The 16,975-nt window shown below is 42.8% G+C and overlaps 1 protein-coding gene across 2 annotated transcripts in view; it reads left to right on the top strand.

Moving 5' to 3' along the window:
- The window catches only part of scube3 (signal peptide, CUB domain, EGF-like 3), a 68,947-nt gene that overhangs the window by 19,468 nt on the left and 32,504 nt on the right, over nucleotides 1–16,975 (top strand). For both annotated transcript variants that reach the window (XM_028409930.1, XM_028409929.1), the window contains exons 3-4: nucleotides 2,406–2,531; nucleotides 11,315–11,449. In XM_028409930.1, coding sequence (XP_028265731.1) covers nucleotides 2,406–2,531; nucleotides 11,315–11,449 — 261 coding nt within the window. The remainder of the gene's footprint in view (nucleotides 1–2,405; nucleotides 2,532–11,314; nucleotides 11,450–16,975) is intronic.

Raw genomic sequence — 16,975 nt, 5'->3', positions numbered from 1 at the left:
CTGGTTATATCTCAGAACACACTGTAAAGCCCCCTGGGCCAGTGAGGCTAGATAAGAGCTTCTGTCTCAGTTAACAAAACTCATTAGCTTTAAGACTTTCCTGAAAAGGGAGGAGAGACAAGGGAGTGAGTTGTGAACAGAGGAAAGGGAAAGCCAGGTGCAGAGTGCTCCTTTGTGACAAGATGAAATGAAGCAGTAAATTTCCTACACATGTTAGAGGAGGAAAATTAAGATAGCGGCTGAAACGGCAGTGGGGAGACCCTGCCAAGCCGTCAGGGATATTTCCACAGCCAGAGGCAGGCCTTGTAGTCTGTCAGACACAAGTCTGTTTTTCTAACGTTTTTCAACGTGCCCAAAGCCTCCGGATCATTATATCCCACAATTTTTATTACTATTATTACAAAACCATATTTCACAATGCCATGTTTTCCCCCTTATTCTTATTATTCTTTCATTTACTTTGACCGTGTGCTTTTCATGGCCTTTTGCCTGTAGGTCATAAAAGTTTGCTTTATTGAATCTATTGTAAAAATATGTGCAAGGTAGGGTTTCCAACTGATGGCTCCTCAAGGCTGGTAGTATATGTGTAAAACTAAATTCAAAAGCAACATTCATAAAATTAAAAAAAAAAGTATTTTAGTAACTGCTGCTAAGATTTAAAAAGGACACAACCCGTTAAACGTCACCTTTTACAATAATGACCTATTTGTAATAAGAGGCCATAAATACAAGAAAGGACATTCCTCCAGAGTTACTGTCACTTTAACAGCTGCTCCACCTGTCTGTCTGAACAGTCAGTGGTATAGAGTAACCTGTAAGTGTTAGTGGAGCTAAACCATAATATTGTTAAAGAAATATGATAATGAATCCATTAAAATATCTTAATTCTATTTTCAATTAACATCCGAAATACATTTCATTTTATTACTATCAATCCTATTTCTTTTTAGGCAAGCCTTTATTATTGTCTTTAAATTAATTGTAATAAATGTGAGTTTAGGTGTTTGTGCATGGGTGGGGTGGGGTGGGGTGGGTGGATAATTGACAATTGAGGCTTGTTCTAAAAGGTTGCTTCACCTGCACACATATTTTGATATGATCCAGAGTTTAGATGGAGTCAGACACCACCAAGAAGACTGTCGCGGCAGTGGCCATGTGTAGGAGCCATACTGTCTGTGGAAGGACTCCGTGTTCTTTGTAGGATCTTTCTGCTGCAGAATAAACTTGGCACCAATCAGACACTTTAGATCTTCAGAAGGGGACGAAACTCCGTGGTTAACATTGTTGTACGTGACAAGCATAGAATAAAAGCAAAACTCAAAGCCAGCAGAGGAGAATCAGCATTGTATTAAACATGTGGTGGGCGTTCTTTCAGGTTTAGAGCAGACTAGAGAAGTGATGGGTGATTGTGTGCTGTGATCGGAGAGTGACAGAAACGTGTGGGAAGTGAATAAGCGAGGAGCAGGAGAGTGTTTCTTTGTTTTCAGTCCCATCCCTCTGCTGTCAAGTCCAATTAGGCCCAGAAAAAGGCAGCCTCAGAAAGAGGAGCTGAACAATCGGGATCATTGGCCCTAAATGGGCCAGTAAGTGCTGGGTGGAAGTACTCTGCCTCCTCCATCCACCTTGCCTGAGTCTTCTCAGTATGGAGTCCACAGCCATCATCATAACCGTAAAGGACGGCTCCACTTAGGCTGTCATATCAGTCTTAAGTCACTTTCTGCCTCTGTTGTTTTATGCTTGTGCCACGCCTCTTCAACTTTAGGTTTAAAGTGATTATACGGCCCTAATATTTGATTTTATTATGCATTGACTACCCATGTCTCTATGTCATGGCTGTTTATTGAAGATTCCTTTCTGACGACATGCGTGCACATAAAATAATTTAATTTAACCTGGTCTGCATTCTGTATTAATAGCTGCATATTTTGCCACTGACTTTATTCTTTCAGTCATGGTCGGAAGGTTTTTATTGTCCCGTACTGGAAAAAAATAAATAAAAATTCAGTTGACACTTTTACATCCTGCCAACAGTAAAATTCCAAAGGGAAGAAGTAATGTGTTGGCATTAAACTGGTCAAATTTTAGGATGTTAAATATGGCATAAAAACTTTCAGCTATCAGCATTAGGCTTGGGAAAACAAAACAATATCAATAAAACTGTGGCATAAATCCAAGTTACATCAGTAGCAGGTGAATCGGCTAACGGCCACAGCTGTTGTCTCAGCCATGTTTTCCTTATGAGGGCTCTTATAAAAACCAAAGTGGAACAAAACAGATGCATTTAAAATATAACTTTAAAGATACACACATTAAAAAGTATCCTAAATGTTCTACTGTTACTTTACTTTAGCTTTTGTGATGATACCGTGCACTCACATCCTTTTTTTTATCTTTTTTTTGTGCAGATGTGGACGAGTGTGAAACCGAATACAACGGCGGCTGCGTCCACGAGTGCATCAACATCCCTGGAAATTACAGATGTACGTGCTACGATGGCTTTCGCTTGGCACATGATGGGCACAATTGTCTAGGTAAGTGTGTGTGTGATACAGGCGAACTGATTTTTGGTCCTGACTTAATAATGTATGTATGCTTTGTAATATAAGGAGGCCTTTGTCAGGAGACCATATATATATTAAAGTGCATGTGTCAAATTTCCAACTCAGCCTGACATAACCCATGTGGATGCATAAATCCTTCTCCCTGCATGTCTAATGTCACATCATGGATGGTAATATATGTTTCAGGGCCCTTATTAGCCTGCTGCATCAGATATTAGCTATATGCTTGTTCACAAAGTAGGTAGCCTCCACATGTGTTTTCACAAATGGAAAATGAGCTGTCAGTCTATGAGTTTTCCCATGGTTTAATATTTCACCAGTGTGCCATTCATATTGGCCTCACAGAGGACGTATTACACTTAAAAGCTTATGAAATGAAGGAAAATATAGTGCTCTTCCTGCTGCTGCTGCTGCGAGCTGCTAAACATAGCCGTCACCCCCCCCCCCAATTCTATCATTCTCTCTCCTTCTTCTCCATCCACCCACCCTCTGCATATCTTTTGTTTTGAAACCCCAAGTCAGACCCTGCTGCTCCTCAGAAATCATCTCCCTCTCCGTTTGCAGCCTCAGCATGATGCATTTCACTTGATATTGATATTGCTCACCCTGGTTGCTCCTGTGAGTTTGTTGCGGAGGAAAAGTAAGTTGCTACAGTGCATTTCACATTCAGGTGAAGTGATGACAGAACATCTTATCAGCACTTAACAATGATTCTCTGTGAAGAGGCCTTTACATGCGGGCACACAGGAGCAACACATTCACATCAGTCCCACATTTACCTGATGAACTGCATGTAATGCAGGGATTAAATTACACTGGAATGGAAAACACACACGTCCTTTGATCGATAACAGACGTGCTCTGACTTGACGATGCACTCGTGACTCTGCACTGCATTTTCTCCCTGTGTTCCCTCGCTGTCTGTCTTTTCATCACTCGTTAACTTGTGTCTGCAGCGTAAAGAAGGACTATTTTCCAAACCATTTAGCAACAGCATTCAGTTGTGTGTGGATCATTTGCTGCAGCTCCCGCCTTGCGTGCAGGTGTGTAATTGCGATATATGCTTGTGTGGCTGCTGCTGTTGCATCAAACAGAGCTGCATCCATCGATCCCTGTGATATGATTTGTCATAGTGAAACACACACAGAGAGGGTTTTTCCCCCCTGTCATGTTATCTATTTTATTTCTTGGTAACCTGTATAAAAGTGGGCAGAGACATTCCTGCAAAGATATTGATCCCATTAATTATTAAATAAGAAAATACTTTTTAATCCCAGGACAAGCAAACAGGGATTGAAGAGGCACTGAATGGTATATATGCAGCTGTCAAGTACAAATCTCAGTTCTTGCCTTGAGACCTGAAAGTACTCCATAGACTTCTTTTTCTTGAGAATTTAATTCATTCTAATACCCCTGCTCTGCTCTGCTCAGGGGATAATCCTCAGCACAAACAGAAGACAGCAGAGGAAAAGGTATAGCAGAGGTTTCATGTTAAGGCCCCAGCTTCCTCTTCCAGGTTTAAGCTCCTTTTTGGCCCCTCAGAAAAGATTATTCCCCTTGGCCCCCGGAATGGAGAGTCTAAAGCAGCTGGTTCCCAGACGAGGTCAGACCCTGTGAGCCCTTATAGACCAGATGTGCTCGAGGCTGCAGAGGAGGAGACATTCACCTGATCCTCAAAAGTTCACAGCGAGTTTAGAGCATGAGATCTACAAAGTGCTTCTCTTATTTTGACTCTCTGTTGTTCTTCCACAAAGCTCCTGTGATTTGATTTTTTTTACTTTTGGTGGTTACGGTGCACTAGAAACTCTCAGTAGTGTACATGGCTTCTTGCTTTTAGCCCTCAAAGGCAACAATGGCTGTGTGTGACTGTCACCTCAGGGATGCAAGTTAGGCCAGCACACACGCATCCCTGTCAATGTCTTCTTTGTTTGCCCGCTGCCGCACGTGCCACACAGCTCCTTGTAATTGGATGTGTTGGCAGCATAATGACGCTGGGGCGGTGGCAGCAGGCAGCGGAGCGTGAAGCAGAACAGTGCCTTGTGCGCCTCACTGGGGACGCTCTGGTTTCTGAGGTCCCCACTGTCTGCTCTAAAGCCCACAAAGATGTCACAAAGTCAGCAAGGTGGAAGCAATGCAATATCACAGCACACTGCTCCCTGTCTGTGCAGAGTGAGATGTCACTCACTGTATAATTTACCTCACAGGGAGCTATTGTACCTTCTCACAACTCACGGAGAGAAGAAGTGAAGCATATAATAACTTGATTACATCTTTTATAACTGTCAGGACTATTATCTCACAGAGGTGAGAGAGGGAGCCGGTGAGGCTGTAAAGGATTTTTTTTTGAGTCTGAGGAAAAACAGTGGAATCAGTGTCAATTTAATCCAAAACACACATCCTCTTTACAATGAAATCCAGATGCAGAGAAGCTATTAGTTCCCCACTGTAGCACCACGTCCCCACATTTATGACCTGTATGTTTTGGTTACAGTCCTACAGAAAGCCTCTTATCATTGCTAGTTCATTAAACGTCTCTCAAATAGCTTAATATCATAAGCATCTGCACAAATCGCTCCCTGCTCCTCACAACCACAAATGATTTTACTTCTAAAGACACAAACAAAGAAATGTTCCCTTCAATAGAAATGCCAGAATCGCCTGCAGCTACATTGAAAGAAACAAAAGGCAGGCTTGAAATAGACATTACAGATGTTTGACAGTGAGCTGCAAAGCGCAAGCTTTTGTCATTGCATTGTTTACTTAGATTCACCACTCTGGTCTGTGTCAATCAGAAAATGTTGCTCTATGTTGCAGGAGAAACCGATCTGACGCTCCGCACATGCACATGCAGGGCTTAACGGGCCGCATTTTTTTTTTTGATTCCTATTGACCAACACTGATTTGGTTTGTATTGATTCAGCAGAGCTCAATTCCCTTTGCAATCTATAGGTAAATGAATGCCCTTTTACTTTAACCTTCCCCAAAGACATAGAATGATCTATAATACAAAAGCAATGTCATTACAGCTTTGCAAGGAGCTTTTCAAGAACAGCTTTGAAGGAGCAACTCAGAAAAGGTCATGGCAGTTAACAGTGTTTAGTGCTTTGGTGATGGTTGTAATTGTATAGAGACATTTTTGTTTGTTTTTTATTTTCCACTTTGAGAGCATCAGAGTCTCTTGATAGAAAAGCTTCCTCTGCCATCAAATAGATGGCCTCTGAGTCCTATCGCTGCTCGTGTAATCCTCTGGGATCATATTGCAAGGTTGGCTAATCAAACAGGTTTCAGACTGATGTATTATTGACCAGGGTCTGTTGGGGAAAAGCGGTCATCAAAGACCTTCACGCTGATTTGCTCTGCAGCCTTTTTGAATGCATTTCTTTTAAGTGCATTGGCTACTCTTCCAAAGCATTCAGGATAACCTCCACAACCCTCACACCAGCAGAAAATGTTTGATTCGAGTCTGGGTGAGGTGTCTGTTCCAGGACAGTCTGACTCACATTGATTTTAACAATTCAGTCTCAGTTCTTAACATGGAGGGCAGTCTGATAGGCTAAGCTAACCGCAAACATTTAGGATGTAATTTAACGTCCTGAGAAATGTCAAATCTCCACATGACATGCAAAATGTGGCCACTAAGTAAGTAAGAGTCAATTTTAAGCATATTGACCTTTTCTCTCCTGAAAGTGTAGGTTGGCATCAGTGTATCAGTGCCCCCCCCCCCCCCCCCCCCAATGCAAATACCCAGCTTTCACTTTTCTTTTGTTGTGACATGCACAGATCGGGTTTGGACATGACAGTTTCTCCGTAGCTCAGAGGAGCAGGGCTGGGGTGATGAGTTAAAGGATAGATGGGTGCATTAGCTGTGTCCGGAAGACTATCCACTCTCTCTCCCTCTCTTCTCTCGGGATTGTTCAGTCCCAGCTACCATGAAATGAACAATTCCAGCTGAGCCCACTGGCAGGGCTTTGGGGGAAACTCAAGCCTGAGATTGGGCTTAAAGATGTAAGCATGCAGCAGACTGGGAGCCGTCAAGACGTCAACGCAGGGCCTCTTGTTTCCTTGGCATGGCACTGTCCATCCAGTATACTTATCCTGGGGTTTTGTTTTTAAAATACTTCCAGACTTGTTTTGGAAGAACAGAGGAATACCATTTAGCATGATCAGAGCTCATAGTTTTTCATTTAGGAAAGAACTCAGCGAGAGATTGGACGTGGAGTCGAAGTCTGTGGTTATTTACCAAAATGGTTACCTGGGAGACGGGCCTGAAGTTGAAGGAGTCTGAGTTCAATCAAGGCTGTATTAGTTCTGTCTATGTAATAGCATAAAAATCAAACCTCGCTGCTGATTTAACAATGAACTGCTACAGTAAACATTGATTTAATTCGTGTTTGCTTAGCAGATGTGAATACGCTAAGCTGTATTGAAACAGTGGGTCAGGCAGACAGGAAGTGCTGGAAGTGGAACCAATAAATTGTTCAAAGCTAAATACTGTAAGTGTCTACAGCTCCCAGCCTGCTATAGACAGCCACACTTACAATGATTTAAAGGAGCTGTGTGTTCTGCAGATGAAAGATCAGGACTTCCTGCAACAGATCAATTTATACAAACTCAGCTGGCAGGTGAGATCAGAGTGAGGCCGACTGTTTGTTAACACAGAGGCATCTGTGCTCTCAGTTAGGGAGGTTCAGAACTTGTTCTAGAGCGAACTGGGTCTCAAAGTAGTCCCACATATGAAAAATATGTTGCCAGTGATTTGTGCTAATTCACATTGTCCTAATTTAGAACCATGGTTACATAGTTTTTCGTACCGAAAGTGAAAATTTGTGCAAATCTTATTTGTGATTTGTGCATCATTTTGAGATCAATTTCTCGGTAGAAATGTGCCGTGTCACTGAACTTCAGAAGCAACACAGAAAAAGAGGAAATCCTGTAATCCTGTTTAAAATAAGAAAGGATCTTGTTTTAATTGGAGCTGGAGCTCATGCATGTGCCACCCCTTCCTCACCGAGTTCATTTACCAGAGCAGCGTGGTCTGCTGTTTTAGCTCCTGTCGCCGCACATGGCTCCGTTTTGCTGCCCTATTAAAGAGCGTGTGCCTCTTCAACTCCTGTAAATGAAATGCCCAAAGAGGCCTGTGTCCGTCCTCTCACCTCCTTGTCTCTGGTCTGTCTAGACCACAGAGACAGTTCTGTGTGATCTGGCTGCATGGACAGCTTTGACGACAGATAGCAGCGGTTTTTCACTCTCCTAAAGAGTATTTCTTCAAAATAAGAGTTCAGGAGTTTCTGTAAGGCAACCACCGTGTTTACATGGCTCTAAAGCTCTGTGCAAGGCCAAATGTTATATATACAGTCAAGGCTATCTGAGAAACCAGCGGACATGGCCTCTGCAAACACAACCAATCTCTTAATCTCTCTCCGTTTGAACCCTCCTTTTCCCTTCGTCTCTTCAAGTAAAGCAGGGATAGAGCAGAGACATGTCTCATTTTTCAGAAGTGAGGCAGCCCTTTTAACTTGATTAAGACATTTTTTTCCGTCGTCTCCAGAGAATTTTTAAAAAATGTTTTAAGTCCAAATACCATGAGCACTTCTCCTGGCCATGCCAGAACCCCTTTCCGCTTGGAAATATTTGCTTTGGACGCCAGCCTTGCCCAGCACACAACACAGGCAATTATGGGAGCTATTTGAACAGGAGAGATCTACTGACAGGCGACGCCTCATTTGGAGGGATGAAGCAATCAGGAAATGAATCCTTCATTGATGCGCTGAGGGTATGGAAAGAGAAGTCCCCCGGGCCCTCTGAGGCTGGATGCATATCTCATGGGCATTTTGTGCATGCGTTAAGGACTGTTGTATTTGTGTAGCCTTTACATGTTTGAGTTTTTGGGGTTTTTTTTGGAGACAGAAACTTTATGGAGTTGCAGAGATTTATTTATTTTTTTTTTTGGTACCAGTTTATCTGCAAAGGTACAGGCGTGCGTTGCTGGCAGCTTTCGTCAGCTCAAAGGTCTTCGTTTCTGTCTCTGCCACTTTCATGATGGAGAGATGAGACCATGAGGGTAACGCCAAGTGCATCAAGCAGCCATACAGTTGATGCCTTTGAGTTGAAACCTTGCTGCAGAGGCCTCGGCTTCACCTGGTTGCAGAGTGATGCTTTTCCCATCAACCTGAACTGACACCACACAGTGTGTTTTTAGTGGAAAGAGACAGTGTTGCTGATGGAATGTGAGAAAAGGACAGCAGATTTGGGTCATGAGTGCTACCTGATACTGACCTACTTATCAACTTTAGAGTTTTGTGTCTCATCAGTTGACACATTGTGAGTGTGTCCGTGTATGTATTGGTGGATGTACAGGTCTGTAAAGTTGTGTGTGGAAAAAAAAAAGAAGAAAGGACAAAGTGAAGTTTAATTTCTAACTCTGCCTGGGCTGAGAGTTCCCCAGAAAGGAAACTTGATCTAGAGGCCTTCTCAGACTGGACAAATAGACAGTAAATTAGTTTCGCATGACAGTTTATTAAAAAAAAAGCCTTGTATATACAGCAGATTATTAATGCATTGAGCAGAGGGATGGATAAGGTTCCAGTGTGGTCAGTTGGAAGGGACCAGGAGCCCAGGTCTCTTGGGGGAAGGGAAAGAATATGGTGTCATCTTCAGAGCTACACTTCAGTCACGCAAAGGGGAGACCGGCTTTGCTGCATGCCGTTTAAATAAGAGTGGAGTTTTTAGCAAGGAAACAAACAAATCTATCAAAAGATTAATGGAGGTTTCCACCAGTGACACAATGAGCAGGGGGAGAGGTTTAGTGCCAACAGCTGGAAGAGCACAATTCATTACCAGTGGAAATGAAGTCCGAAGCTCTCATTTGTGGTCACTTGTGGCAGAACAAGGCCTCAGGCGACACCTTGGTAAATACTCAGCCTTTGTACACACTTAAGGGGGATTCATACCCCCAACCCGAAAAAAACTCTCTCTCTCTTCCTTTCCTCTCCCTCCTCCTCCTCCTCCTTCCTCCCTCTCACTGCATTCCTCCCATCATGGGGCTGACAGACACTCGTCATCAGCAGGTACTCTGGCCCAGGTGGATCGGGTTTCCCACTTGCCAGGGGATTGTGCTGCATGTGCAGTTTTATGGCTTAGTGCGGCACAGTTGGAGGTTTTCAGTGCAACTCTGGTATGCTGCCATGTCAGATAACCATTAAGACAGACACGACCTCTTTAGACAGGCTTGAGATGAGCTCTTCTGGGTTTTTTTATAATATCCAAACATATTTTTTCTGCTTTGTGTGTTTTGCCTTTGTGTGACATTTGCACTCAAACCATAACCGCCAGCTGTTTTATCAGCTAAATGGAAGGACGTGTCAACAAGTGTCCATTACTTCATACTGGAATTGAAGGGTTAAGAGCTTTTGAATGATGGTAGAGTGAATTTTGTTGGTTGTTCCACCACTCTGGCCCACATTAAAATATCTCAACGATCATAAAATGGATTGTGCACATTCATTTTCCCCAGAGGATAATCCCTTTTTCCTTCAGTGCCACTAGCCAACAGAAGTTTTTCCCTGACATCTTCTTCTTGAAAATTGCTCCAGACATCTTAATGTGTCCTTAATGCATCTTCTGACTTTTTCCTCTTCCTCTTACATTTGTGGTTTTGAGGCAAATGTCTTGACAAGCACTGCCACTCAAGTTTGTACTTGTGTTTATGTTCTGCAGAGAGGGAATTTTTGCATATTTGGGATTCTGACACTTGTTGTAACCATTATCAGATAACACTGTAGCACTATTATCAGATTGAATATTTTTGTTTAGTCTGCATATGAAAGTATGCTAACATGCAAACACTCCAACAGCATATTAACATTTTCTTAAAGCACTGCTGTGCCAAGGTGCAGTCTCACAGTGCCTCCAGCATGGCTCTTGATTCTTCAAATATTTGTAAAGTAATTAGTTAAATCCTTCTAGTCTCTGGATTTCTAAATAAGGATTTTAGCACTGTTTCAGAAATATGACCTCCATCTTTACTACTCTCACGTGCTACTCCATGTGGGCCTGATAATGTCACTGGACATCAGACATATCATAAAATGTTAGCATAGAATGTTAGCCGGCCTCCCACAGCCGCTAACATGGACAGAATTGAAATAAATTCACTGCTGGTCGTTAAGGCTGTGGTCTTCTTGTTTAGGTTTCTGCCCATCATAAGGGGTTGGTTGTGTTTTCAAAGGTCCAACGTCTCTAAAGCGCTGGAGTTCTGTGGAGATTAGGTGTAATGGTAACAAAAAAATTGCATTTTAAAAGCCCTCACCTTTTAGTGCAGATGCACCTATTGGTGTTCCTGGTGCTTCTAAGGAGAAGACCAGCAGTTGACACAATGTCTTCATGTGTAGACTGGTTGTTTTTCCTTAAATGTGTGATCAGCAGTGCCCTTTTTTCTGGTTCAGTCACACCTTTTACAGCCTCTAGTTTTGTTAAACAGTGTTTGACTCCTGCATTAATTCAGAACTGTTAATATTCTAAGCATTGCTTTTGCTGTAATTACTGACCTATTATTAAAACTGAATTATGCTTCTACATCGGCAGAATATGTTTGCACTCTTTCCACCCCGTCTGACTCTTTTACAGCAGCATGTCCATTAAACAGGCCATGATTTGATCCCAGACATCCTTTCCACAAATGTTAATCTGCGTAATATTTGTTCTGTCTTGAACTGGCCTTATTAATTTCGCTTTGTGCGTGTGTCTCCTGGCAGATGTGGACGAGTGCTCGGAAGGCAACGGCGGATGCCAACAGATTTGTGTCAACATGATGGGCAGCTATGAGTGCCGCTGCAGAGAGGGATTCCTCCTGAGTGACAACCAGCATACCTGCATCCAGAGGCCTAAAGGTTATTCACACACAGACACACACAAATTGATGGGTTCTGGCAGAAAAGAAACATGACCTCAGGTTGGATATGACAGCATGTGGTGAAAGCTCATTTTAGAAGGCAGTGCTTTCTTTATGTAACATTTAAATGGTTAGGTCTAGGTGCTCTTTAATGATACCATGAGTTTAACTGAGAGGCGGATCAGCCCTAACAGGCCTGAATGAAAGGTGAACAAAGGTAAGTCTCCAGTCTGAAGAAGCAGGGGGGATAAATCTCCTTTTTGTTTTCCACCCAACCTTTCAAATTGAACCAATCTAGTGCTTGGCAGCATTTGAAGGTATCTGTGGTATGAGAGTGGCCTACGGGGGACTGTGAGCAAAGAAAACAATTAAAGGTGTAGCCCTGGGCAGACACACCTCTTGTTTATAGAGCGTTCCTGTGGGATGGAGACGTGACAGAAGAAGAAGAAGAGCCAACCTGCGGAGGCTTACTCACTTTCCTAACGTCATAGCTGTATTTAAAGTAGGCTGTCAGGAAATACAGTGGTCTGCTTCAGCCGCTGAGTTGATGCAGCCTTATGTTGTCACACAAATATTTTATACAGAAGAATTTTTTCGACTATTGTGGTGCATTTTTCACAAACCTGCTGAAGAATGCATGTTTGGCCTGTTTATTTCAGACAGCTGTACATTTATCTGGTTTCAGAATTGCCTTAATGTGTTCTAGTTAAGAAACTAATTCCCCATATAATTATAAACTAAATCAAATTCTGAAATAAGCAGCCTGGACTAAAAGACAAACATGATAAAAAGAAATGAAAGCTCATATTTCTTAGATGTTTCTGTGTTGTGCTGTTGCTCCGCACTGTCCTCACTTTGCTGGATTTGCATAAAGGACTGTCGGATGAAACGAACAGCTGTTATCACTGTCACAAAACACATTTATTCACAGAGTAATTACGCAGCTGTCGACAGATTCCTCAGCTCCATACAGCAGATTAGACTGGGTGTATGCTGCTGTACATCTTTTCTCTCGGTTCGCCGGGGTTGGATGTGCTTCTCATTCAGAAAGATGCACAGTTCTCCTCGTGTCTGCCGCAGACTTTTGTGAGATTACTGCTCGTGCTGGGAGTCATTAGATTGTGATGTTCCCCTGGATGGTGAAATAAGGATCTTGGAAGTCTAGTTTATGAGATCAGCATGGCCTAGTGAACTGCCAGTGTTTACATTTCATAAACGCAGTGTTTTTTGAGTCGAGTGCAAAGCCGGATCATGTGTTTCAAAGCCCTACCACTATATCGATACTGTGAGCACCGGCATGGGCTCGCCAAGTTCTCCACAGCCTCTGTTTCAGTTACTTCTTTCTTTTTTTGATAAATGCCCCCAGTTCCTCTTAATCTTCTATTTTAATATGAATTTAATCTTCATTGCTTCCAGATGAGATCCTTTTTGGATCAAGAGATTAGAGCTGCCATAAATCTACAAACGCTCTTCAGATAGCCGTCCTGTCACTGTTCCGTTATTTGTGAAAGGCTAACAGACAGAACAACTGCTCATCTGCTTATTATTACTGCTCTTATTACAACAATGTGTGTCTGAAGTGGGGGGAATGGAAGTGGTGAGGAAGTGACTTTGCAAATATCAAAGAAAAATTGCACACAAGTGGCTCAAGGAAAAAAAATGTTTGAGAAAATGGAATCTGATTTAATCTCCCTGCCAAGACAGTTTAAATGCAACCCTCCATCTATTCTGCCAGCCCTCCTCTTAAAGAGCAAAGCCTGGGGTGCAGTTTGCTCATGAGCTTTATTGTTCTCATTAAAAAGACATCAGCTTTCCATTTCTTCCATTAATGGGTCAGGTGTTCCATGGGCAGCTTCTACCAGCCATTCCGTGGGGCAGTGAAGGGAGAGCTGGTCACTGCGGTGCCTGGCAGTACCAGTCTGTTTCCCCTGCTGGTAGCAAGCCCTTGTTAGCAGTGAGCCTGTGCCAATTAGGCAGCAGGGGTCTGCCAGCCTCTCAGCTAATGACAAGGCTGCTGCTGGCCTGTCTCTTATTAGACCTGCCCCTGCCCCCCTCAGCAGGAATAACTTTGGCCAAATGAAGGCTCCATCGTCTAGCTGCCCAAAATGTAGCAGTTCATTTATTCTGCCCAAACATTTCTTCCAGTCAAGACATATAAAGCATTTCAAAGGCCAGCCAGGGTGCTTAGTGGTTGATAGGAATGCCATTTAGGTCAAGAAGAGTTCCACTGCTTTGCATTTGATTTATTATCTCGCTTACATATGAGGATGACAGCGGACGTATGTGTGTGAGACGGGATCCAGCACATTGGAATTCAGGAATTTCAGGCACAGTCAAGCCACACGTCTGTAATTTCAGTCCCTGTGCATTTTTGAATATCCGGTAGAGCAATTACAAAAGTGTGCACTGATGGGCCATTATGTGTGTCACGCACAGAGGCTTGTGTATTCATTGTTCTTCAGCTTAGAACGCATAAAATACACTGAAGTGATCTGTTGTGCAGATTTTATTGAGTGAGACATTGCGAAGACACAGGTTGTAGTAACAACAAGACGTTGAGTCCCTTGGATCAAACTTTGTGTCACCACCAAGACAGTAAAATCCATGAAGTCGACAACATCTGTATGTATGGGCTGAATGAAATGTGACAGTGAAGGTTAGACACAGCGTTACAACCAAGAACTAGAAAAACTGACAAAGGCCAACTGTATTCACAAACAGGGAAGGCGGGGTCAGGATTTTAGTTTAAACAGATCCTTAGCTACCTTAAGGACAAGCTACCAGGAAACCTTTTTCCCATTTTATTGTCTGCCATGGTGATAAATCCTGCCCTGAGCTGGAGATTTGCACTCAAATGACTAATGTAGAGTACTAGCTACATAAACACATCGTTTTAACCACCTTAAAAATCTGATCAGTGTGATGTTTGTTAGAACTAGCTGACTGAAAAAACAACCAAGAAGTCAAGACATCATCTGATGGACCTGATCAAAGTTTGATAAGAGTTCAGTAGTGAACCAATGTGTCCAGTTTAAAATTATTATATTTCTGTATATATTACTTTCCAGTGCTGCAGAAATCTGGAACAGTATGCTGCACTTGAACATGCACAAACTAAACTCCAAGAGAGAGGGTTACAATCATGCACAATAAACTCTATCTTGTAGCAACTGAGAAAAACACACTTGAAAATAATTACCTGAGAAATTGGCCTCATTGTTTCTTATCAGCCAGCTGATTGTGGACTCATTTTTTTTCTCTGCTGCTCTGAGTGTTTCTGTTCAGGAAGTGTTTGGACTTCAGCAGTGAAAACCTCTTCACATGTTTATAACTTCCATTTGCTTCCCAAAGGAGAGCAGCTAATCTCTTTCTCGCTCTCTATTTCTCAAATTCAAATACGAACACAATGGACATGATGGACATAATCAGGCACATGCACACAACTCCATATTCTTCAACGTAATCTTGCTGGAGGTGCATGCAGACATGTTGTGTTATGACATTTCGATGCAGACCTTGGCGTGTTGACTGAGTTGATATAAGAAAAAGGAATTTTCCAATAAATGAGATCAAATCCATAATAAAAGGCTGCATCGTGTTCTCAGTTAGTTTTGCTCTCCAGCCATGACATTCCTCCTGTTTGAAATCAGGCTCTGGGTCACTGAACCCTGTTTTATTGCAGTTTTTGTCTTATCATAAATGGATAAAACAACCTGCCTTCTTAGAACATAATCCTTTTAGCAGACTGTTTTGCATTTTAATTTAATGAAGTAATGCTTCGGTAAAGAGCCTGTTTCCATCATTCCAGGGATGCAGGGAAATGATGTATATCACCATTAGTATTTGTGTTTTTTTATATGTGCTCGTCGTGCAGGAGTGTTCCCCCTGTTGGTTCTCAGTATGGCCCTGCTTGCCTGACTGTCTGTGCATTGGCCACAGAACTGTTTTTACAAGTGCAGAAGTCGCTGCTTCATTGCTCTGCAGCCCAACCGTATAACCAGGCTCTTTTCCTTTTCTAGAGAAGAGGAGCAAAGGCTCCATGCTGCAGAAACGCAGACATACCGGGCACTTTCTTTTTCTTTTTTGTCCCTTTGTGCTTCTTCCCACCTCTCCTCTGTTCTCTTCTTTGTTTCTGTCCTCGCTGCTGTCTCTTTCCTACATTATCTCCCCTCATCTTCCCTCTTTGTCCAGACTTTCACAGGCCCCATGCCCTCACTCCCCCCTCCACTCCCACCCTTTCACAAATATACATCAGTGGCTTGGGCTTCAGCAAATGTTGGCTGCCTTGCCAGTGAATTCTCCGTACCTCATTTGAGACGGGCATCCCTTTTGCTCGTGGGTTTGTTGAAGGCCATCTCTAAGCTGGCCAGCCCATCGTGCTGCTGCGGACTGCCAGAGTGCCAGTGGGGTTTTTCCACTAACACTTGGCTGTTATGGCTTTAACCAGTGGGCCAAACGGAGCTATGCACAGACAGATGCCTTCTTCAGATGCCTGTTGCTTTGATTTTGGAAAGAATGCAGCTCTGTAATACCATACTCATACTCTATCGCATGTCTTTTGTATCTGTGTATCAAAAGAAAGCCAGTAGCTGGGATGTGCATGACAGGGCCGCCTGTTCTGTTGGGAGTGTGCATGGCTCCTCTGGGACTGCACAGTGAGGTGACCTTGATAGAGGGAGAGGAAGAGTGGCACGTCCCCAGCAGGTGCTGCACAACTGTCTGTGACACAGATGGGCAGACGCTCACAAATGCCTGCACCACATGCATATATTATGCAAATACACCTGTGTCAATGTATGTAGACTGGCTCTACATGTACGTGTCTTTGTAAACCATTGCACACTGTACTGTAAAGTAGAATTCCTCCTCATGAGTATATCTGTGTCTGTTTGGTAAAAGATGTGGTGCTTTCCTAGCTGTTACTTCTGTCCATATTTTTTTGCTTGTTTGTTTCTTAGCAGGAATTATACTCTGCAGTAATTGTGTGAGACTTTCAAGTTCACCTTGAGTCCACAGGATGTAGTCAGACATCTGACTTTTCTTAAATCTGGTCAGTTTTCATTTTACATTTGGGTCTCTTATTAGGATAAATTCATAGTAACATGAGCATGAAAAGTGACATCTACATGAGCGTTAGCCAGAGATTCCTTTAGTTCTACTGCAGGCCAGCATGACAGTCTGCTGGATAAGCTGCAGTTTTCGCTCTCGGCTTGTGGCAGAGACTGAAGGAATTCACCTGATGTCAGTGGGACCACCTCTTAACCAAGAGAAAGTATCAGAGGTTAGGCTGTGTAAAAGAAAGATAGCTCCCTGGACATCAGTGCTACTTCCTCTTCCTTAAATGTTGGACAAAGGGTAGACAAGGTGCTTTATTATTATATACATCCATATCTCTAAAAAGAACTTTATAGGAATGTGTTACATCTTTATTTCTGTTATTTTGCATCATGTAAATACATTTTTCTCAGAGCGTGTTGTACAAGACTCACTGTCGTGCATGTATCAGCCCAGAGGATCTCTGCTG

This window comes from Parambassis ranga, chromosome 7 (genome assembly GCF_900634625.1).
Source record: "Parambassis ranga chromosome 7, fParRan2.1, whole genome shotgun sequence".
Lineage (NCBI taxonomy): Eukaryota > Metazoa > Chordata > Actinopteri > Ambassidae > Parambassis > Parambassis ranga.
Note: the sequence above shows the minus strand (reverse complement) of the source record. Positions and strands in the feature narration are given on the sequence as shown.